A 24403-nucleotide genomic window follows, 5' to 3' on the forward strand; every position below is an offset into this window, starting at 1 on the left:
AATAATTGTTGAATATTGGAGATCTGCTGATATTTACAAATATTTCAGCTTCACTTTAAGGGTAATCCGTACCGTGTTTACTCAATAGTGTTATCACTAACTGTTGCCCAATGTTTGGACTCATGCAACACTGCAGTTTTCTTAAAGAAATGAAGTTTTGATAAGTACCTTGGCCCACATTGTGTGAAAAATGAAGCCAGATGTTATTTGCATCCAGTAAATGTCTCACCAATTGATCTTGTGTGTTTCGTGGAATTGACTTATGCAGTCAGTTGTCAAGCTTTTCTTTTCCCCAGCCATCAAATATATTTTTTAAATGCATTAAGGTAAACAACATTTGGTTGAAAGTTAATTTTAAAAAATGCAGATTTTGGAATTCTGGAATAAAAATTAAACCTTGAGGAAAGAAAAACAGTGTTAACATTTTGGGTCAAAGACACTGCATCAATACTGGAAATTTGGAAAAAAACGAGTATGCTTCAGATTGCTGAGAAGGGTCAGAGTGGTGCTGGGAGAGAATGGGAGGGTCTGTGATGGGGTGGAGACTAAGTGCAACTAGTTACACTTCCTTTTCGGGGGGTTCAGTTAATAGATGAATGAAGGCAGTTGAAGAGGGAAAAAAATAAGCGAACACCCTGAACTGTGAGAAGCAGAACACAGCAGATGCCAGAATTTTGAAACAAAAGAAAATGCTGGAAAAAGCAGTCCATGACGCAGCGTCTGTGGTGAAAGAAACTGAGCTAATATTTTTTAAAAGACACCAAGTGCAGGAGTAACTCAGTGGGTTAGGCAACATCTCTGGAAAACATGGAGAGGCAACGCCTCAGGTTGCGACCCTTCTTCAGTCTGATTGTAGGACAGCGGAGAAAACTGGGAGAGGGGGGTGGGGGGAGTGGAACAAAGTCTGACGTGATAGGTTGATACAGGTGAGGGAGGTTATCAGATGGTTGGAAAAACGCCAGAAATGAAAAGATAGAAAGTATGAGATAAAGATAGAAGAGACACAAAATGTGAAGCCAAAGGAAGGAATATAGAATTAAGGGAATGGGGGGGAAGGTGGGGGGGAGGGTGGAAGGTGGGGGGGGGGGAGGGGGAAGGAAGGATAAAATGGGTGCACGTCCAGGTGTGGCACAGGGAAGAGAAGGGGATCAAATGGGGTGGGGAAGGGGGTGTTTGTAGGTTAGCTGCCTAAAAATTGGAGAATTCGATGTTCATAACATTGAGTTGTAAGCCACCCAGGCGGAATATGAGATAGTTCCTCCAGTTTACCTGTGGCCTCACTCTGGCAATGGAGGAGGCCCAGGCCAGAAAGGTCAGTATGGGAATGGGAAGGGGAGTTAAAATGGTGAGCAAATGGGAGATCTAGCTTGCCTTGGCTGGACGAGCGCAAGTGATTGGCATATTGGTCGCCTCGTCTACGCTTGGTCTTGCCAATATAAAGGAGGCCACATCGGGAACACTTAATGTAGTAGATGAGGTCAGAGGAGGTGCACTTGAATTTCTTTTTCACCTGGAAGGACTGCTGGGATCCTTGGTTGGAGACGAGGGAGGAGGTATTGGGACAGATGTTACATCTCCTGCAATTGCATGAGAAAGTACCTGGGGAAGAGGTGGTTTTGGTGGGAAGGGATGAGTGAACCAAACAGTTGTGGAGGGAGCAATCTCTGCAGTAAGTGGAAAAGGGTGGGTATGGGAAGATGTGACTGGTAGTAGGCTCACAATGAAGGTGGCAGAAATATTGGAGAATGGTGTGTTCGGTGCAGAGGGTGCTGAGGTGGAAGGTAAGGACTAGGGAAACTATCCATGTTCCATTTGGGGGGAGGGGGAATGAGAGCAGATAGGACACAGGGGAGATGGTGGCGAGGGGTCCATCTACAACAGCAGGGAGGAAATCATATTTACTAACGAAAGAGGATATCTCAGATGTCTTAGAATGCAAAGCCCCAACTTGGGAGAAAATGCAGCAGCGACAGAGAAATTAAGAGTAGGAGATGGCATCTTTACATGAGGCAGGATGGGAGCAGATGTAGTCTTATTACAAGCAGTCGCCCCTCTTCCAGCTTTCTCTCCCCACTACTATAATCAGTTACCTCTCTTCCGGCTTTCTCTCCCACCCCCACTACAATCTGTCCTAAGAAAGGTCCCAACCCAAAATGTCACATATCCATGTTTTCCAGAGATGCTGCCTGACCTGCTGACTTACTCTAGCACTTTGTGTCTTTTTCTGTAAACTAGCATCTGCCGTTCATTGTGTCTGCATCTGAGTTTAATATTACCAGTGATTGACTTTGCATCAGAACTGGCCAGTTCTGATAAAAACAGGATAAGCTGGTTAATTAAAGTCATTGAATTTGATATTAAGTCTTGAATGTTTCAACATCCTCAGGCAAAAGATTAGATACTTCACCCACCTCTCTTTTCCAGCTTTTACCCCAACCAATCTGAGGAAGGTCATGACCTGAAACGTTACCTGTCCTTTTTCTCCAGAGATACTTTCAGACCCATTGAGATCTTCCAGCACTTGCTCAAGATTTTAGCATCTGCGGTTCCTTGTTTTTAAAGCTTAGATAATGTTTTTCAAGCTTCTTTGGCACCATGTAGGAAATCAGAGGCTAATAGGGAGGTCAGGGTGGGAAGAACATCCACAGTCTCTTGTATCTTTAACATTCTAAGTCACTCACCTGATTACAAAACTTAACTTGAAGCATTAATCTTTCTCTCCCTCCTCAGGTGAGTATTTCTGACACTGTTTTTTATTTTAGATTCCACTGTTCGCAACTGTTCAAAAATGAGCAAGAGAAGGAAAAAGTTATTGTACAGCAGAAAGAAGCAATAGATTAGATATCTTGTTGTGAGGATCAAGCTCAAGTTGTTCTAGCATTTCTGATAGATGAATTTAGTTTTATTTATCTTTACCATTTTATTTTGGCATCAGGTCTATGCTGATGACAGCCTGTGATTTAGGAGGTGTTACCAAACCTTGGGAGATCGCTAAGCAGGTGAGTAGAGGAAACCCCTTTCCCATCATGATATGAAATAATAAATGTTCCAATATTGTGAAGTTGATATGTTTAAAGTCATTTTCATGTTTCACTTAATATTCAGTAATTCGCTTATTGCTTAAAACTAGATTCAATTTTTTTTGCCATTCATAACAAGACAGGTGCAGTTACCAATATCCAAGAAAAGTAACATGATTAATTCTGGAAGCAAAGTAGATTTGATTAGGGGATTAAGTCCCCAGAGCTTGTAATTGCTGGAATATATATATTCATCATGTTATTACAAAGTTTCCAAAGATCAAGATGAATCATTAGAAATTTCGGAACTTTAGTCTTAACCAATTTTTTCAGCTAAAACTATATGTTTACTACTATAGTTGCATCCTTAATAATCAAAAAGAGCCACTTTCTCTTCCCCTGGCAGCGAAATACTGGTCATAAGTGAAGGTCTTTTTCAAGAATAATCAAGATATTTCAAGATTCACATGGTCCCCTTTTCATGAGCAATAAGTACTTTCTCAATATCATGATGTGGTCATCGAGTATGGAAGATGGCCTAAGTTAATTATTGCATCCTAAATTAGATAAAGGAAAGTAATTGCTCTTTGAATTATTTCACATAATCTCATTCTCAATGGCAAAAAAATGATTGATTCTTTTTTGTGAAATATGAAACAATCTGTCTAACTATATGGAAACCTATTTACAAATGTGACATCGCCTGGTCCTATTTTCAGTACTCGTAATTTCTCTGCCATAAAGTGTGTAAATGTTCTTATGTTTTTCTTAATTATAGGGAAATTAGCTTCGTGCTAAATTAGCTTTGGATGACAGGCCATGTCTCAGATTTAATCATGGGGATGCCACATAGCTTAGTGATGATATTGTCACAGAATTTCACACAAATTAGATCATATTATGAACTGATTTTAGTCTTGGAAAATAATAAAGGTTTAAATACATAACCGTGAGGAAGCATGTTACCTTTCCAAACTTCCAAGGAATAGATATCTCCTCTATTCGGTTCCAACACAGCTAAAGGGGAATGTACACTTCTTTGTTCTTCTTTTTGCATTTAGATTTAGTTTTTCTTTTCTAAACATGTGAGTAAAAATACAAAATGAAGTTGGAAAATCTTGCAGCTGGTTGAAGATAAGAAACAGCTCTGAAAACAATTGAAGTTCAGGGTCCATAGCTGCTTTAGAACAATAATGGCTGGAAGTAAAATTCACAAATAATTAAGCAGGCAATTTATTACTGATAGTTTCCTCATTACGAACAGGAAAGTGATATTACATGAAGCTACGAAGCCACAAATTACATATTGATAGTGAACTGCTATAATTAAAATGCATTTCATCAGTCTGAAATCAGCTTAAATAAGTTTGTAGAACATGTGCATTTATGTATTGTAGGTGGCTGAATTGGTAACTAGTGAGTTCTTTGAGCAAGGGGACAGAGAGAGAGCTGAGCTGAAGCTGACACCAGCTGTGAGTACTAATCTTAAAACATCATTTTTAAATAAGCAAATTTTCCATTCTGTACTTACTCCCAAAAAAGACACGCTATTCTGAGATATGTTTTGCGAGATTGCCAAGTCGACAGAGAGGAAGATTCAAGAATGTGCTCAAAGCTTCCTTGAAGAAATGCAGCATCTTCACTGAATGCAAGGGACCTCTGAAGTAACATTTGTCATTGAAAACTTTAATTCTGGACATCAAGAGCAACCAAGAGTCTGTGTGGGTATCTCACAGACTAAGCACCTGTCAGACATTGTCTGTCCTATCTATGGAGAGGTGTGCAGTGCCTTCAGTAGCCTTGTGGTCACCTCAGAACTCACTAAACTGTAGTGGAAGCAAATCATCGTTGATCCAGGGGTCTGTCACGGAAGGATTTACTTCCTTGCCTATTGTTGCTTGCTAATATTATATGTCCAGACTTGAAAAATTGATTTATTCTATTAAAATTAATTAAGAAAACATTTCTGCAGTAATAACCTCATGAGTGCCCTTCATTCAGTTTTTGAAAGGTGGCTTCAAGTATTTTTCACCAGGATAGAAAAGGCCATAACTCTAAAATTCAACAGCACACTAATTTTGACCAGATCAATAACCACATCATTAGTCACACTGGAACATACTTTCATGTTTACAGTTGAACTATTGAACCATTTCAAGACTACCAAGCATTATACTGATTAGATCTTAATTAACGAGGAACACACTTTTCAAAATCTCTGGACAACGAGAAACCCTTTGCAGCTAGTGAAGTACTACTTGAAGTGAAACCATTGATATAATGCATGCAATGAAGACACATAGGATGGCCCCAAGCCATGTTCCAGAAACAAAATAAAAACGCTCTCAATAATCCATTGAAGAGTCACTTCAATGGTCGATTGAGAGTGTTTTTTATTTTGTGCTCACATGGTTGGAAGGATGTTGAATACAATCAAGAGTGCAATCACTGAGATGCATTATACTAATGGTTTAGCACCGGTCCAAGGATCACAGAAGCTAATTGAAATCATGTCTTTCAGTTTCCTTTGATGTGAGAACCTTGGTGTATGTGAGTTTTTACGATACGATAGAACTTTATTTATCCCAGGAGGGAAATTGGTCTGCCAACAGTTATAAAACGCAACAAGATACATGTAACGTTAAATTAAAGTGACAAGTGGAAAGTCCAGGATTGGGGATGTGCAAAGATTGGGGAGGGGGGAGGGGGGAGGGGGAGGGGGAGGGTGGAGGGGGGGGGTGGGGGGGAGAAGGAAGGGGAGTCAGTCTACCCCACAACAGAAGTGGGAGGAGTAGTACAGTTTGATAGCTATTTTGATGGTTAAAAAATATTTTCTAAACGGAAGGATCTTTGCTGATATTGTTACTTTCTTGGTATCACTTATAGTTGATAGCTATTTTGAGTAATTATAATGTCAGGCAAACAATGCCAATAGTTAGGTCCATTAGTTCATCCCAGTCATTGATACTTATGCTGAACAATCAGTGCAATATCAAAAGCCTAACTGTGGTCCTGAATTGTTAAACCAATTCCTGTCTATATGATAACATGTCTAATCGCAGGGTTCTTTATTATCAATATTTTGCCTTTTCTTCTGCAATTGTTCAATCTATAAAATGTAAACCTCAGCTGAGAATTACAAAGTTCTTTGCATATTTTATTTCAATCACATGGTAGAGAAGGGATGATGATCCCATTGAATACGCATTCTCATGATAAATGTAGCTTGGATTTGAACTTAGTTAAAACTTAATCCAGGAATCCTTTGTGTAGGAAACAACTGCAGATGCTGGTTTAAATTGAAGATAGACACAAAATGCTGAAGTAACTGAGAGGGACAGGCAGCATCTCCGGAGAGCAGGAATGGGCGACGTTTCGGGTCGAGACCCTTCTTCAGACTGATGTCAGGGGAGTGGGCAGGACAAAGATAGAATGTAGTCCGAGAGACAGTCTATCTCTGTCCCGCTCCCTCCCCTGACTGTCTGAAGAAGGGTCTCGACCTGAAACGTCGCCCATTCCTTCCCTCCAGAGATGCTGCCTGTCCCGCTGAGTTACTCCAGCATTTTGTGTCTATCCAGGAATCCTTTGTTTAACTCCTGACTTTAGTCAAAGATTGATTTGATGGCTCCAGTTTGCCTGGTGGAGCTAAGAACTTTTTTCCCCTTTTGCTAATTAGTTAATCAATTGTTTGGTGCAATTTGGCTTAAACCAGGATTATGAAATCCCCTATTCCGGGTTCCAATGGGGTACTTGGGTTTTATTCTGCTAATTTTTACCCTTTGCGCTACAACATGCTGAAGGGTTCTTTATCTGACACCTTAGTTCTTTATTGACGTACAGTGCTGAAGGTTTACAGGAATGATGGTGATGGTACAAAGCACAGTTAGATATGGTCTTGTTTATTGTGTTACTAAGGGCATGTGCCAGTCATATTTCAACTATGTAGATTAACTCACAACAATTCCACACTGCACCAAAATATTAAAAAAAGAGGAAGTTTTATCATTGGTCTTCATTTAAAAATCAGAGAAAGTGTGAATTAACTTTGATATTGCTTATTTTGTCAATTCTTGTTCTATTCTTGAATATTTTTGTTTAACTGCTGACATTGACATTGCCAAGGCGCCTGGCTAGAAAATATTGCAGTGCTGAAGCAATTTCAGTGACAGCAATTATTAACCTCGGATATTTCAGTGAAAGTGTCATGACAACTGTGCATATGTATTCAGCATGTTGACTTTGTAGTAAATCCCTAAAGTCAGTTGTTTTATGTTCTCCCTAACACATAAAATGGAAATGTACAGCCTTGAAATTGGATTGATCAGCACCCATTTTTTAGGCACTAATTGGACACAAATCTATTTCACCTGGAGTAGTTGGGCTATTGAGCATTTCTCCAGGTGAAACTGCACCTTTCATGAAATTTGGCCAGGTACTTCAACGCAAGATCTATGGTAATTTGGCTAATATTTTCATGCCATTAGCTGTTTGGAATAATATCATCGTTTGGTATGGTTTGATGGTTTCAGTACTAGGAGCACAGTGTGGCAGTTTGTTGCATTTCACTATTTAAAGAGTCATGGTACTGATGTCCAGAAGCCGGACTCGATAGCCTTAGAACTGACCGCAGGTGCTCAGATGTGTTCCAACATCATCAGAAAACTACAAGCAAATATTTCCCCAGCTGTTAGTTGTAGAGATCCTCAATTACGGGTTTATCAATAGTGACACTGCTACCAATATTCCATTACTGGAGATGTTGTAATGGTCATAACTGACCACATGGTAGGTAAGAGATGTCAGGCAGAAGGCAAAGAACAATATGGAATTCTTCCATCTTGCTGCCAATATTAACTCCTCAACCAAAGTAGACTATTTGTCATTTATTTTATTGTTCTTTTCTGGTGGATTCTTGGAATGACAGTTATAAATCTAGTTTAGGAATAATTTACCAGTCTAATGCTGTTGAGTAAAGGGAATGTATCACAGTAGTGGCATTATTGAATGTTTAAAGGGCAGTCCACAATTCAATTCTGTTCAGTTTAGTTTATTGTCACGTGTACCGAGGTATAAAGAAAAGCTTTTGTTCTATTCTACATTTTCTCTTATATACCTTTTACCACCAATAGGTCACAGTGGCCACGCTCTGTTTTGGTTGTGCAAGATGGGAATTCTAGTTCCTATGTAGAGGTAGGATTAGGGCTATGAAGGTTGGTTCAAGAACCCAATAGTTGTAAGAAGGTTCCTGAACCTTGTGGTATAGGACTTCAGACTTCTGTTCTCCTGCCCGATGGTAACAGTGGGAAAAGGCCATGGCCAGACAGATCCTTGATGATAGATGCCACCTTATTGAGGTAGCGCCTCATGGCCATGCCATGCCAAGATGCAACCAGTCAAGATACTTTCTACATTACATCTGTAAAAGTTTTGGAAACATACAGAATCTCTTTAAACATATAAGAAACTAAAGGATTTATTCACAAAATGCTGGAGTAACTCAGCAGGTCAGGCAGCATCTCGGGAGAGAAGGAATGGGTGACGTTTCGGGTCGAGACCGTACTTCAGTCTGAAGAAGGGTCTTGACCCGAAACGTCACCCATTCCTTCTCTCCCGAGATGCTGCCTGACCTGCTGAGTTACTCCAGCATTTTGTGAATAAATCGATTTGTACCAGCATCTGCAGTTATTTTCTTAAGAAACTAAAGGGACTGGAGCATCTTTTTATGATGATATCTTTGTGCTGAGCTTAGGACAGGTCATTCAAGATGTTTTATACCCATGAATTTGGTGCTGCTAACTCTCTCCACCATGGACGCACCGATGAACACTGGCATGTGGTCTCTCGACTTCTCGAGCGACAGGTTATTGTAGCAACACCACTCACCCAGGCATTCTATCTCCCTCCTGTACACTGATTCATCCACCAGTAAATTGGCCAGCCACAGTGGTCTCGTCATGTAGATGGCATTGGAGTTGTACTTAGTCCCACAGTCATGCATGTAAAGAAAGTAGAACAGGGGTCAAAGACCACGGCCTTTGGGATGCACCTGTGTTGACGGTCAGTGAGGGGTACCGTTCATTTTAATGTCCGAGCCTCACTCATGCCGCCATTCTCTTTGCTTGTAGCTTGAATGTAGCAAATAACAATAGAAGCATAGGCTAAATATTCCTCTGGTTTGCTTTATTGTGCGACCTTACCGTGTACAAATTGTCAACCATATTTGCCAAATTATCAAAAACCTGTCCAATATGATGCATGATGAGATTTGCTGTGGGCATGATTATATAATAGCCAGTGGGTTCATTCCAGCAAAAAGCTTTGCAAAGTTTTCTTCCAAATGCTGATGTTTGGTAAATTGATAGGTAACAGCAATCTGAAATGTCTATTTTTTATACATTCAGAAGATGCAGGTAATATGCAAAACATATGTTCATGCATATCCAGGAAAAAAACTACCATTATTACCAGAAACTATTCTTATCAGAAATCAGAGGTTATAGAAACAAATATATTAATCTACTTGCAAATAAAACAAACTAAAACGTATAAAGCAGCAGAAATTACCCCAAAATGCGCGGTCATATTTTAATGAATCTGCTTCTATTGAGAAAACCCCGTTGGGTTTTGGTACTTTTATTGCAACATGAATTAAACTGGAATAGACACAAAATTTGGCTGCTGGGCATACGTTTTAAAATGCAGCTCTCATAGATCTGATATAAAGCTCTGTGAATATCAAAAAACTTCATGAAGCAGAGTCATTTGTCCATCCCCTGTCTGTGGCAATACAGTGAGGACTCTTAAATCAGATATGATAATACTGCGGTACCAATGTAATGCAATAAAATGGAAATTCAAGTCCATTCTCAGAAGACCATTCATGGCACTTCAGTACAACTAATCTATTCCATGTACTCATGAGTTCTGGATCAGCTGCTAGAATTTATGACTTAGGAACTGCTCTCAGGTTAGCGCTAAATCCTTAGCAATTTCTTTTGCAGCAACCACATGTTCAGCGTGAACTAGGCTAAGGCAGCCAATTAAAATGAGTTCTAATGTGACCTTTAACAGCTGTCACAGAGATTATTGCTACAGCTATCTGTTTGGGCCTCATTTTAAACTTGACGCTTTTTTGATATTATAGATTTTCATAACGGCATATTTGTGTGCAAGCCTTCAAATCCATCCTAAAATAAACAAACAAAGGATTTGTCAATTTCCTGACCTTCTAATACTTTATTTGAAAAAAAAAATTGTACTTTAAAAAATATTGTGGCCTGTAGCAACCAGTCTGTCTACAGTAATGTCACAGCTGACACCCGGTAAAATACATTGATGTGGAGGCAAATGCATCCTACTGAACTGCACTCATAATTTGATTATAAATTGCACACCAGGGATAGATGATTTATAGCTTGTCAACACCTTACTTGACTTGTGCTATAATTTCCCTTCATTAGGGGTCTTTCATTATTTTGTTTGCTTTTAACAAAATTAATGCATCTTCATGCTGAAAAATCATGCATGCATGGAGTGAGCAATGAATTAATCTTTTGACCTTGGAAGTAACATGCAAAATGTAGGTAAAAATGCATGAAGAATTCTTGAGTTATTACTGCTATTAGCAATCCGTGAATGTCAGGTCCTGCAGTAACTGTGCTCTTAGACGTGTGCTGAAACACAATTTTTTCTTGGCAAATCTTCTACAGGCTATCTTTGACCGAAATAGGAAGGACGAGTTGCCGGGCCTTCAGCTGGAATGGATTGATGGGATTTGCAAGCCATTGTTTGAGGTACTTTGAATGATACATTCTAAGCTTTAATATTGTGCTTTTTTAAACTTGTTTCATCTAACTTTTTTAAAAAATCATGTTAAAAAAATGTAAATAGCTGTGGAACCCATCATCCAAAAAATAATTGAAATATTGATTATAATAAATATAAATCAGGTTTGTGTAAAGTAATTTGGGCAATGGATCAGTTAAACGTTGCAAATACTTATTTTCACGGTCAATTTAAATAATTCTCAATTTGTGCATAAATGATGCAGTAATTATACTTGCTGGGAAAACGTGCAATAGAGTTGCAAACCCTCTAGTTCGTGGAGATTTGATTGGGTGACATAATGATCATATGGCTGCAGACCTTATGATGCCTGAACACATGGCATCTTATCAAATGCCCTTGACAATCATTTTCACATTTGCCTTAGAAAGATTGGGATCTTTGCAATTGAGGGATTTGGTTGCGGTTAGCAATTGCAGCAGTTGTGTGACAAGCGTTAGGAGCCAAGGAACCACTGATGAGAGAGTGAAGAAAGAAAGTGGGAGAGCAATTTGCAGAGGGGAAACCTGAACTAAGAGAAACCTCTTTATTTTGGCCAATACCTGATGATAATTTAAAATAAAAACATAAAATACTGGAAACACTAATCAGGTCAGGTTGCATCTGTGATAAAAGTGGTAGAGATACCATTTTGTGTTGCAAATGGGAAAACAAGTTTGTTTTAAGTCACAGAGGGTGTGATGGACAGGATAAGGGAAATACTTTTGATAGGGTTTGAACAAGGTTGTTCTTGGGTAAGATATAAATGAAGGAAAAGATGTAAATAAAGAAAAACTTTGTTGTAGATCAATAAGAGAAAACTTTATGCTATGAAATGAGGACATTAGAGAGATAAAACAGTAAGGAATATAAAAGCTGTGAGATGCAGAGTTGTAGGCACTTTGTGATAGGTCAGGCCGTGCTGGTGGGGAGGGAAAAGCTGAACTAACATCACAGGTATTGCGGATTTCTGGATTGTAAAGCCAGAGAGAGGAAATTGGCAGGAGGAGGGGAGTGAGTAAAGGGGAGGTATAGGTGGGAGTCCATAGTTGGGCGTGAGAGGTGGGTTGGGGGAGTAGAGGGGGGAGGGCGTTTTGGGGGAGAAAGCAGGGGCGTTTGAAAGATGAGCTGAAATTGGAGATTTCAATGTTCATGCCGTTGGCCAGACTGAAGGATTGGAGGGCTGCAGAGGGAAGCTTCTGAGCCAGCCCTGCTCGACCCCTGAGGACAGAAGAGCCGGAGACGAGGATGGGGGGAGCTGGGACGTGAGAGCAAGGGCCGGTAAGAGAGTGAACCGTAGCCTTTCACGCCCTCAATGTCAGCTGGGGGAGGTGTCCCTGGGCCACAAAGGCTGAAGGTGACCGGGCGAGGAGAGGGACAATGGTTTGCTGGATAATTAGGATGGAGGTGATGGCTGGAGGCTCTGCAACAGCCTGGGTCTTGCTTGGGTCGTGTTGCTCCAGACGACTGAGCTTGTGGACCGGACTAGACTGAAAATGGCGTGAAAGCCTGATGACCCTTGCATGTGGTCTCAGTGGACTATTTCTATGCACTTTGTACTAATCTTGGATTCAATGATTCAATGAGACTTTATTGTCACAGGGACCCAGGTACAGTGAAATGATTTATTTTGCATATAACCTGGTAAAATCATATTGCAGATCTCATGTAGGCAGTATACAAGAGTCGCCACGTTTCTGGCACCGACACAGTTATAATACCAAACTGTCCTGTCTTCTGCCTGCCACCGCACGCAGGACCCTGGTGGGTCCCCCTTGGTTCTCAGTGGCTCCCTGCTGGGTAGCTCTCGATGGCCCTCCTTGCTCTTAGCGGCACGGGTCCTCCTCCTTGTTCTTGGTGGCTCCAGTGGCTTGGGGCCAAGTTCGGAGTGTACCAGGAATACTGGGCGGATTCTCGGTCCTCGGTGAGTGAGTCCAGGGTCTGCGGCGGCCCAGCCGGGCATACTGGAAGGCTTGGCTGTGGCTCAATGGGATGTGCTCAGCTATGGCAATACCTTACTGAACTGTATGGAAAATAGAATCTCACAGTACATCTGCACATGTGATAACAAAGAACCATTTACCATTGACGTGGCTAATCTGTAGCAGAACTAATCTGTGCTGATGGAACAGAGAAGGTGAATTAACTGAAGTTGTAGAATTTTATGTTAATTCTGAAAGGCATGAAGTCACAAACAAATAGGTCACATTGAGTAAAAACGTAAAATGCAGTTGTGGGAAAACTGATACAAAAACAGAAAATGCTGGGAAGACTCCACAGGTCCGGCAGCATTTGTGGAAGCAGAAACAGTTAATCTTTCAGCTCCAGGAAACTTTGTCAATTCTGATGAAGGCTTCTGGACCCTGAACATTAATGGTGGAGGAAGAAACAAAGGTGACTTTTCAGATCGAAGAAAGGGTCTTCATCCTGAATCATTGGCTGTTTCTCTTTCAACTGATACTGTTTCCAGCATTGTCTGATTTTTTACATGAGGTGGGAGTGGGGTAGAATATTGAAGTGGTGGTCAGCAGACAGCTCATCTCATCTAATGGTAATTTACTGACACGTTGACAATTATTGCTGACATTACAAGTATTTACACTCAAGACATAAATTAAAGCCACCCATTCTATTGAGCTTTTTGTGTCTATATACTCTATGTAGAAATAATGTAATATTCCAATATTATATCTTTAACCATGAGGTCTCCTTTGTCCCAGTGATGAAAGTACAACCATAGTCTCCACACACTTCTCATTGTGCTCAGGATCCTCAGTGAACAGGATCAGTCTCTCCCCCCAGATCCTCACACTTTAGTTTAGACTGTTCCAGTAAGAAAGACCCATCATGTACTGAGAACCTCGATAGAGCCAAACTACTCTTGAATGCCATAACAAAGTTGGATGACACACACCACCAAAACCAAACCAAACCAAAAGAAGCTATTCTTTTGTGATCTGGTCATAGGATAATGTGACCTGAACTCTGCTGAGTACCAACATTTAAAACCAATGCTTCAGTTTTGGTATCCAGAAGGTATTTATTCTGAAGAAGGGTCTTGACCCCAAACATCACCTATTCCTTCCCTCCAGAGATGCTGCCTGTCCTGCTGACTTACTCCAGCTTTTTGTGTCTATTTTATGTATTTATTCATAAAATTGAGTCAATTGCTGCACAGGAAGAAACCACTCCTTGCCTTGTGCAACAGGAGGCCTGCCTCTCGCATTCCAAATATGAATCCATTCCTTTTTGAAATGAAGTTTCCTTCCCTCAAAGACTACATGTGATTAATGATCCCACAGAATAGTAGCCTGCAGTTCAATACATTTCCTCTTCCCATCCCCACCTCAATTTCTCACTCAACCTTGATTGACCCCAGTCCTAGTTCCCCTCCCTCCAGGATCTCTGCATTTCCCAATTTCCATCAAGCCTGCCCTCCCCATTTCCAGTCTCCACATTTCCCTCAATTTTTTCCATTCCACGATTCCAATTTTCTCAGTGTATCGATCTCTCCCAGCCTCCCGAAGATACCTTGTACTCTTCCTCTGGCACACTGGGCCCAGACTCACTAGTTGCTATCTCTTTGTCTTCCATCCCTTCTCTCCTTGCCCTTGATCTCCAGTCTCCCTTTCATCCTGACTCTTGAGCGCTATTCCACGATTTTGGAGAACACGCAGTTTGGCCCCTCCAAATCTCCTCTATTTCATCCCATTTTGGTGCCACTGCCCGATTGTCCTGACACCCACTCCCAATTCCGACACTGCTGGCGAATTGCATGCCTTGTGGTCACTACTCCCTTAGGGTTCAACAGCAAGTATGGGCAGAGGTCATCCTTACCCGCTTCCCCGAATGATGGGCCAGGCAGCTGGATGCAACTCTTGGATAAGAGACCTCTGATTCTCCCAGTGCATGTGTAGTCTGATTCAGTAGTGATGCTGAGCACTCTAGGATGAGTGTAATATACAATCTATGGCAGGACATTGAGCAGAGCGGCACATTAGGAAGGGGTGAGCACAAATGTTTTGTATGAATTTCTTCAGTGCACAATTCTGACACTGAGGGGCAAGCCCTTTGATCCACTATCTCTGCTGTTGTGGTGAGACAGAATTCTGTGGGGCTACAGATCCATGGTCAGTCTCGACAGATTACCAGTGCTGGTAGGACCGGAGAAAAGATTGGGGGAGAGGTCGGGTGAGGGAACCAGAGAGTGGATTGGAGAGGGAATTGGGATGGCATTGTGGAAGATTTGGGTCAGCCTGAGAAACTACCCTTTGAGGTTTTGCCTGCATCTTCTATCTAGAGACAACAATGGAAAAGTGGTGTTTTTGCTGAGAATTCACCGAGTCACACACCTGGAGAGCATACAATTGTTTTTAAAGCATGGAAATATATGCTTTAGAGAACAGATTGAAGGGGATTAGGGTGTAATTCGGGAATGGATAGGAGAGGGCACATGAAATTAGACTAGATTGTGATGGAACTGGTGTACTGTATGTAGATGGGAATTAATTTTAGTTGGGGAAAGATTGGGCTGGAATTAGAGAGCTGGTCCCTTGGGGAAATTACAGTGGGGAGTGGTATAAAATTAGAGAGCGGATAAGATGTGGTTGAATTAAGACTCAGGTCAGTCAGAGGAAGGAATGGGTCAAGATTGTTTTCAGCCAGAGAGGAAATCAGAAGTGGCAAAGCAGCAATTAGGGCTGGAATTAAAGCAGAAAGTCAGCCAGGAAATCAGGATCGAGGAAGAGGAGTGATCTGAAACCCATGATGTGAGCACAATAGATTCCCTGGTGACTGAGAGTGTCAGATTCAGGCACTCTTTAACTGAAGCAGGCACCGGCCCCTCTGATTAAGCCTCACAGAGCAGTCAATAAGAATTGAGAAAAACCCTCCAATGTTTCAAATCATCCTCAGTGTGAAAGATCATGGTTGTTGCGGTTAATTTGTCTCAGCAGCAGGGCATCTTTGCAGGAGATCCTGAGGGTAGGTCCTAGGCCCGATCATCTGCAGCGGCTTCATCGGTGACCTTCCTTCAGTCATGAGGTCAGATGTAGGGATGTTCGCTGATGACTGCACAATGTTCAGTGCCATTTGCAAATTCTCTGATATTTAAGCTGTCCACAAATACAGCAAGACCTGGGCCTTTTTCATGCCTGAGCTGATAGGTGGCAAGTAACATTCACACCACATCATAAAAACAGCCTTTTTCCACGAGTAGTAGTTCTACTCAATAACCAAAGTCTGTAGTTTCTTTTTTGCTCTGGTTTATTTTCACCCACATGTTTAGACTGTAATGTTGTATCCTTATTGTTTTGATATGTTTATGCTTTATTCTTAAGTGTTAACTGTAGGTTTGTGTTATCATTCGTGAGTGGAGCACCAAGGCACATTCCTTGTATAATGCACATACTTGGCCAATAAACGTATTCATTCATTCATTTATTCATTCATATGGCAGGCAATGATGATATCCAACAAGAGAAAGTTCATGTATCACCTCCTTTCATTCAACGGTATTAATGCCATTGAATCCTGATCAATATTCTAGGGCTAACCATTGACCAGAAACTGAACTGGACTCGCCATATGCACAATGTGGCTATAAGAGCAGAAACTAAGAATCCTGCAGTAAGCAAGTTACCTTGAATTCCCCCAAACCTACCCACCATCTACTCAAGAGTGGGATTATATTCATGGGCGTCACAGGCAGAGCCAGCTTTAAATTGGTCACCCTTAATTATCCTTGAGATGGTACTGATGAGCTGCCTTCTTAGACCACATCAATCTTTGAAGGCTGAGTATGGGCACAATGCTGTTGGGATGGTAGAGTTCCAGGATTTTGGAGCAGTAATGGTTAAGTCAGGCTGGTATATGGCTTGGAGGACAACTTCCAGTTTGTATTCCCATGCTTTTGTAGCCCTTCTTCTTGCTGGTAGAGATCATGGGTTTGGAAGGTGCTGTTCAAAGATGAAATACTGTCTACTTGTTGGATGAATGCAGCTTCACAGCGCTTGAAGCTCAACATCATAGAGGATAAAGCAGCCTGCCCGATAGAAACCCCATCTACAACCATTCACTCACTCACCACCCATGCCTGAATCAACAGTGTCCTTCTTAGTTTGTGTAAGAAGGAACTGCAGATGCAGATTTAAACCGAAGATAAACACAAAAAGCTGGAGTAACTCAGCGGGACAGGCCGCATCTCTGGAGAGAAGGAATGGGTGGCATTTCAGGTCGAGACCCTTCTTCAAATCTTCTCAGTTTATTGTGTTTACCTCTGCCTTCTGAGTCTTTTGAGGTAACCAGCTAGTGTATCCAAATGGGAAGAGGGTCACTCCCTCTACTTCCCTCTCCCTTCAGGCAAAATGTACAAGAAGTGTGAAAACGCACAGCACCAGATTCAGGGACAGTTTGTTCCCGGCTGTTACTAGGCAACTGAACCACTTTACCAACAACTAGAGAAAGGTCCTACGCTGCTATCTACCTCATTGGAGACATTTGGACTGTGTTTATTCAGACTTTACTGGATTTATCTTGCACTAAACGTTATTCAATTTTCCCGTTTCTGTATACTGTGGATGGGTCGATTGTAATCATGTATTGTCTTTCCGCTGACCTGTTAGTATGCACAATAGCTTTTCACTGTACCCATGCAACAATAGCTTTTCACTGTACCTCAGTACACTGACAATGAACTAAACTAAACTAAACAGTTACAGCAGTTTGTACCATCTACAGGAAGCACTGCAACAGCTCAACAAAGCTCCTCAGACAGCACCTTCCAAACCCAGGATTTCTACCAGCTCGAAGGGCAAGAGCAGGAAAGGTATAGGAACACCACCCAGATTGGAAATATATTGATGTTCCTTTACCATCACTGGGTCAAAATTCTGGAATTCCCTCCCCAACAGCATTATCAATACCAATATCCTAAGGACTGCAGTGATTCAAGATTCACCACCACATTCTCAAGGACAATTAGCAAGAGACAATGAAATGCTGATTCAGCCTGCAAAGCCCACATCCCTTCAATTAATATTTTTTTAAATGACTATACGCACACAAAATAATCTTTTAGAAGGAACATCAAATTAAATTACAGTAAAAATAGAAAATCATGAAAACACTCAGTAGGTCGGACAGCATCAAAATGACCTGAGTTAAATCTATTACTCTTTCCACACATGCTGCCTGTCCTGTTTATTTCTAGAATGTTCTGCTATTTTATTCAGATTTCCAGCATCTGCAAATTTTACTTTAAAATATATTTTCAAAATGTATTGCAGGCTGCTTGATGTGCTGGCGTACTCCTTGCTTATTAGGCCATATGCTCTGAGAGCCTGCCTGTAAATAAAATGCACTCCTGCAATGCTGCATAGCTTCCATTATTCCACTGTGTGGCCCATAAAATGTGGTATTATGTGTTATAATTTCTAGGCCACGATCCTGCCGTTGTAGCAACTTTATTAGCAGCTGAAAGGCAGTTTGTGTGGTCCTTCTATACCTACTCGTACTCAGGCGCTCGACAGCTCTTTGTGTTTGCACGCACATTTACAAAGCTTCGAGACATATACCAAAGTGAATTGTTCTGTCAATTTTTCTCGCTGATTAACTGGCCTTATTTTACCTCTGCTGCATGGTGAAGGATATCTTTGTGTGGCGTTGCTCCATCTTGTGGCTAACGTTGGAATAACAGGTCCAGATTTTGAACAAGAGATGAGAGTTAATCTGGGAGCAATTTAATTTGGATGAACTGCACCTGGACACACTTTTACTGGCTATTCCTGTCCTCTGTGCAAGCATGTTTAATTTGTCTTCAATTATAAGAACAAAGAACTGCCTAGAGGCAAGTTTAGAATGTGATATGATGGGCAAACGGGATGAGAGGGTGCACATATTGCAGCGCTCAAAACCCAAACACTGGCCAGTCAATACACAATGATGTTGCTCCATGAGTCAAAAGAATGAACAGTTAAATGGCAGCATTAACATTTTACCCCCTTTGAAAGAAATTGGAGTGAATTATTCTGTGCCTGTTTGGTATCCATAGTTTGGCACTGGTTTGACTGGAGAAATTAATCACTGGTCAGAGTGTGATAAGTTCATCAGACCACAGTAGCATTTTATTGAAATGATATTGAAAAGGAATTTCATCAATCTGAAACTATCCATTTTTTCCCTCAACCATTCTCCCTGCGTGTTGTTGTGTTTGATGTTATCAGCTTCCTTGTGCGTCAGTCTCCATGCCTAGAGGAATGTTAGGAGAGTGGATTACACTTTTATAAGGGAGGCCACATGATTCTTTGTTTGGATGGGCATCCATTGTTATTAAATTCATTTTGTTGATGCTACCTACGCAACAAAAGCTTTTCACTGTACCTCGGAACATGTGACAATAAACTAAACTGAAACTGAAACTTTGATTTCACCAAAAAGCCTTGATGTAGCCAAAGCAGAGGATATAGAGAGCTTGCATGTGTTGGTGCATGATCACTGTGTGCATCTAATAAGCTTTCAGTTTTTAAATTAAAATGGGAATTTGGTGGAAATATTCCATAGGTGAGAAAGTATCAGAATACAAAAGAACCTTAGAACCAGAGCAGTGATGTGTCGTTTACCTCAGCACCACTTTCCCATACTAATCCCTTTAGTTTAGTTTGGAGATATATCATGGAAACAGGCCCTTCTGCCCACCGAGTTCATGCCGACCAATGAACACCTGTACACTGGTTCTATTATACACACTAGGGACAGAAGCCAATTAACCTATAAACCCTGTGTAAGAAAGAAATACAGATGCTGGTTTAAATCGAAGGTAGACACAAAATACTGGAGTAACTCAGCAGGACAGGCAGCATCTCTGGAGAGAAGGAATGGGTAACATTTTGGGTCGAGACCCTTCTTCAGACTGATGAAGGGTCTCGACCCCAAACGTTACCCATTCCTTCTCTCCAGAGATGCTGCCTGTCCTGCTGAGTTACTCCAGCATTTGTGTCTACCTTCAACCTATAAACCCTCACGTCTTTGGAATGTGGGAGCAAACTAGAGCACCCAGTGAAATCCCACATGGTCACAGGGGTATCATACAAACTCCGTACAGACAACACCCTTATTGAGGATCAAACCCATTCTCTGGCGCTGTGAGGCGGCAACTCTGCTGTTACGCCACTGTGACGCTCATCAATCTGAAGGTTCATCTATTTTTCTCTCTCTACCATTCTCTCTCCTTACCTGCTCTTCCCAGTATTTTCATGTTTAATTTCAGATTTTATACATACACAATATTTCACTTTTGTGCTTTAAATCTGGAATCAAAACAGCTCCACTTGTTAACATGGTTTATCATATTTTTTCAATTTCTTTCTAAAGTGTTAATTGTCCTGGAATATGGTTCTACAGCAACAACAATGGCAACCTTATCCAAAGTCACTCTTTGTGTGGGCTGATTGTCGTGCTTTTCAACAATAGCAGAAATGGCACAAGATGTTTTCCTGTTTTAATTTGACCCCATGAGTATGTGATTTCCACCAAAAGATACCCAATTAGAAAGTATGCAATTGTGCATTTTAATGAACTTAACAGGCAACTGTTAAGTTACCCTGACAACTGTACTTTACTGAGAATGACCAATTTAGCAAAGGTCCAGAATTAAATTAAGCTCCATCTGTCCAAAAATAATGATAGTTTTCTTAGTAGCATTCTATCTTAGCATTGTCTAAATATCTTATTGTTCTTACATTACGGTGGAAAACTAGATTGATGCAGAATTCACCAATTCACAAATTTACTAAACAAATAAGAAAAGGTAAAAACAAAACGAAAGGAATTCTGATAGCAACATCAGTTTAATAAGAAATGTTCCTGGAAGAATTATATGTAAATCTTTATTAGGTGTTTAATTACTTTGAAAATAAAAAAAAGCCTTTATCTTTACTCACAGCCAGAGAAAGACAAGCGAAAGCCAAGTTTTATGTGTTTGTTCCTTTTTCTCTAATTTTCACATAACAAAAAGAGTTAGTGCATAAGGTAGTGCAGGGCTTTATGTTTTAGTGCAGCACAGTAGTGACTTGACAATTCTCCTGTAATAAGTATGATTGATAATGATTAAAAATTGATCTCAGGAAACTGTATAATGAAGCTCCAGTTCAGGAAAAGAGATGACATCCTTCTCAGTTTCGGTAATTCTGAATTGTACATCTGTATATGCCAAAGAATTGCTTTTTTTGATTTAACACTCGGGGTAGTATTTTACACTCCTTAATGCAGTCTTAATACTACCTTAGAAATTAATGGCAATTTTATAATCTTATTATCCTGCATCAGCAAAACAGTAATGAGACAATTTGAAATGTTTATCTAGAAATTCCAATGAATGGTGATTTATGTTTTAGTGCTACATGTTTGAAAATCACAATTGCTTTTCTGGAATGATGTACAATTGCAACCATTTCTGGGTTGAATTGTGCCACTATGGAGATTCAACCGAGCATTTCCCATCATGAATCATCCTTGCTCACCTGACAATATTTTCCAACCAGAGACACATCAAACGACACCACACCCTTTACATCATGTTTCTGGGAAATTTAGTCCACATTATTCTTACGTTGTCTTGGAAAAGCATGATATCTCTTTTGCAGACCTTTTAGAGTGCACAGTAATGTTTAGGCCGTTCAGTCTTAAGTTCACTGAATTTTTTCCACTTCAGAATTTTTAATATTACGCAGCTTCAGCAGAAGATATGATAATTAGAGCTTAACTGCCTTTCATTAGAATTAATGTAAAAAAAAAAGAAAAAAGTTCTCAAATGATATTAATGACCTCAGTCTCAGCCTCTGGTCAGCTATAAATGCATGTTCTTTGATTTTTAAAGTTTTTCATTCATATTTATAGATAATGTGGCGTCTTGTTTGCATTAATTATTCAGAGTCCTCTTGTACATTATCCATTCTATAGATGCTTTCAGATGTAGGAGAGTCTGTCTGCAAGAGATTCATAATGATTTTGTTAGCAGCATAGGGTATCTATAAATCTGAAAACCTATTTTATGACGCAAAATTGGACAGCCAGAAGGAAGGAAATATTTGTTTATTTATGCATGTACCTTAGCCATCAGAGGAGGTGATGCTGTTATGAAAAGTAACATATAATGAAGAATTTAATGGAGCTACTGTGCTATGGGAGAAATGAAAAAAATGAAGCAAGTGCAGAGAGTGAAAGAGAAATAAGGACGTACTTGTGGAAATATAGCAAAGAACATGAAAATAAGGAATAATAATAATAATAAATAATAATTTTTTATTGGTCATATGTAGGTTGGCACAGGGTCAACGGTACAATGCAATGTATTTGACAAGACAACGGGTCACCTCAGCAGTAATATTCCAAGGATAAATAAGATAAAAAATGACATTACTAAGGTAAAAAGACAATATTAAAAATCGTTAAAAAGACAATATTAAAAATAATCAACATATATGATTTGAAATGTGTTTATGAGTTCAGAAGCCTGATGGCCTGATTGTAGAAACTGTTCTTAAGTCTGGTGGTACGCACAGCCATACTCCTGTATCGTCTGCCTGACGGTAACAAGGAGAACAGCCTGCGTGCTGTGTGGCTGTGGTCCTTGATGATGCTGCGTGCCTTCCGCAAACACCTCTGGTAGAAAATGTCCTGAATGGCCGGGAGACAGTTGTCAGTGATGTGCTGTGCCGTCTTCACCACTCTCTGTAGCGATTTGTGGCTGTGGGCAGAACATTTCCCGTACCAGATTGTAATGCAGCCCGTCAGCAGGCTCTCGATGGTGCATCTGTAGAAGTTTGTGAGGATGCTGGCGTTCATGCCAAACTTCCTCAGTCGTCTCAGGAAAAAGAGCTGCTGGTGGGCCTTCTTTGTTATTGTGTCCATGTGCAGTGTCCAAGAAAGGTCCTCAGTGATGTGCACACCGAAGAACTTAAAGCTGCTGACCTTTTCAACCTCAGCATCACCGATGTGGATAGGGAGGTGTCCACTCCCCCACTGTCTCCTGTAGTCCACGATCATCTCTTTAGTTTTGCTGACATTGAGAGACAGGTTATTTTCCTGGCACCAGCTGTTTAGTGCTCTCTGTAGGCTGTCTCATTGTTGTCTGTGATGAGGCCCAAGATGGTCGTGTCGTCAGCAAACTTTAGGATGCTGTTTGAGCAATGCTTAGCAGTACAGTCGTGCGTGAACAGGGAGTACAGGAGAGGACTGAGCACACAGCCCTGTGGTGTGCCTGTGTTGAGGATCAGTGAGGAAGAGGTGTAGCTGCCAATTTTCACCACCTGAGGCCTGCCCATCAGGAAATCGAATATCCATCCGCAGATGGAGGTCTCCAGTCCAAGATCCAGGAGCTTGGGGACGAGTTTTGAGGGAATAATAGAGTTGAATGCCGAGCTGTAGTCAATAAAGAGCATTCTCATATATGTATTTCCTTTGTCCAGGTGGGTGAGTGCAGTATGTATTGCCATGGCGATGGCATTGTCCGTGGCTCTGTTTGGTCTATATGCAAACTGAAGGGGGTCCAAGGTGTCAGGGAGAGAGGAGCAGATGTGAGTTTTGACTAGTCGCTCGAAGCACTTCATGATGACTGATGTCAGTGCGACAGGACGGTAGTCATTTAAACAGGAGGTTACTGGTTTCTTTGGAACAGGAACGACGATGGATGCTTTGAAGGAGGTGGGAACCACAGACTGACTCAGGGAGAGGTTGAAGATGTTGGTGAACACCTCTGCCAGTTGATCAGCACACGCTCTGAGGGCCCGCCCTGGAATACCATCCGGCCCTGGAGCTTTGCGGTCGTTGACCTTTTTGAAGGACCGCCTCACGTCTGCCGTTTGTAACGACAGTGTGGTAGTCCCCCTGCACACCTGTGGACTCATGGTGGGCGCTGTGTTGTCTGCATCAAACCGGGCGTAAAAGGTGTTAAGCTCATCCGAGAGCGATGCGGTAGGCTGAACAATGCTCCTGTTTTTCCCTTTGTAGTCTGTGACGCAGCGTAATCCACTCCACATGCGTCTGGAGTCCGAGCTGTAGTAGTTAGATTCCACTTTGTTTCTGTAGTCTCTCTTGGCTTTCCTGATGGACTTCCGGAGGTCATATCTGGCTACCTTGTAGGCGTTGAGGTCGCCTGAGTTGACGGCAGTAGTCCGTGCTTTAAATTTAGCACGGATTTCCCATCCGACCCAGGGTTTCTGATTTGGGTAAGTGCAGATGGTGGCTTTTGGAACCACATCATCGATGCACTTACTTATGTAGCCTAAGACAGAGTCTGTGTATTCGTTGATATTGCCTTCTGCTGCGTCTTCAAACATCTGCCAGTCAGTTGTGCCAAAGCAGTCCTGTAAGGCCTCATCAACCTCATTGTTCCATTTATATATGACCCTGGAAACTGTTTTTTCCTGTTTTAGTTTCTGCCTGTATGCAGGCAGCAGTAGAATGGAACAGTGATCTGCCTTACCAAAAGCAGGGCGAGGGAGGGGCTTATAACAGTCTCTGAATGGGGTGTAACACTGGTCCAGGGTCTGCTCTCCCCTAGT

General features: G+C 41.2%; 1 protein-coding gene across 1 annotated transcript in view; it reads left to right on the top strand.

The window, feature by feature from the left end:
* pde11al (phosphodiesterase 11a, like) overlaps positions 1 to 24403 on the top strand; it is a 211372-nt gene that overhangs the window by 173898 nt on the left and 13071 nt on the right. The window contains exons 17-19 of the mRNA XM_078428263.1: positions 2936 to 2999; positions 4418 to 4492; positions 10730 to 10813. Of these exons, the coding sequence (XP_078284389.1) occupies positions 2936 to 2999; positions 4418 to 4492; positions 10730 to 10813 (223 nt within the window). The remainder of the gene's footprint in view (positions 1 to 2935; positions 3000 to 4417; positions 4493 to 10729; positions 10814 to 24403) is intronic.

Source organism: Rhinoraja longicauda, chromosome 2 (genome assembly GCF_053455715.1).
Source record: "Rhinoraja longicauda isolate Sanriku21f chromosome 2, sRhiLon1.1, whole genome shotgun sequence".
NCBI lineage: Eukaryota > Metazoa > Chordata > Chondrichthyes > Rajiformes > Arhynchobatidae > Rhinoraja > Rhinoraja longicauda.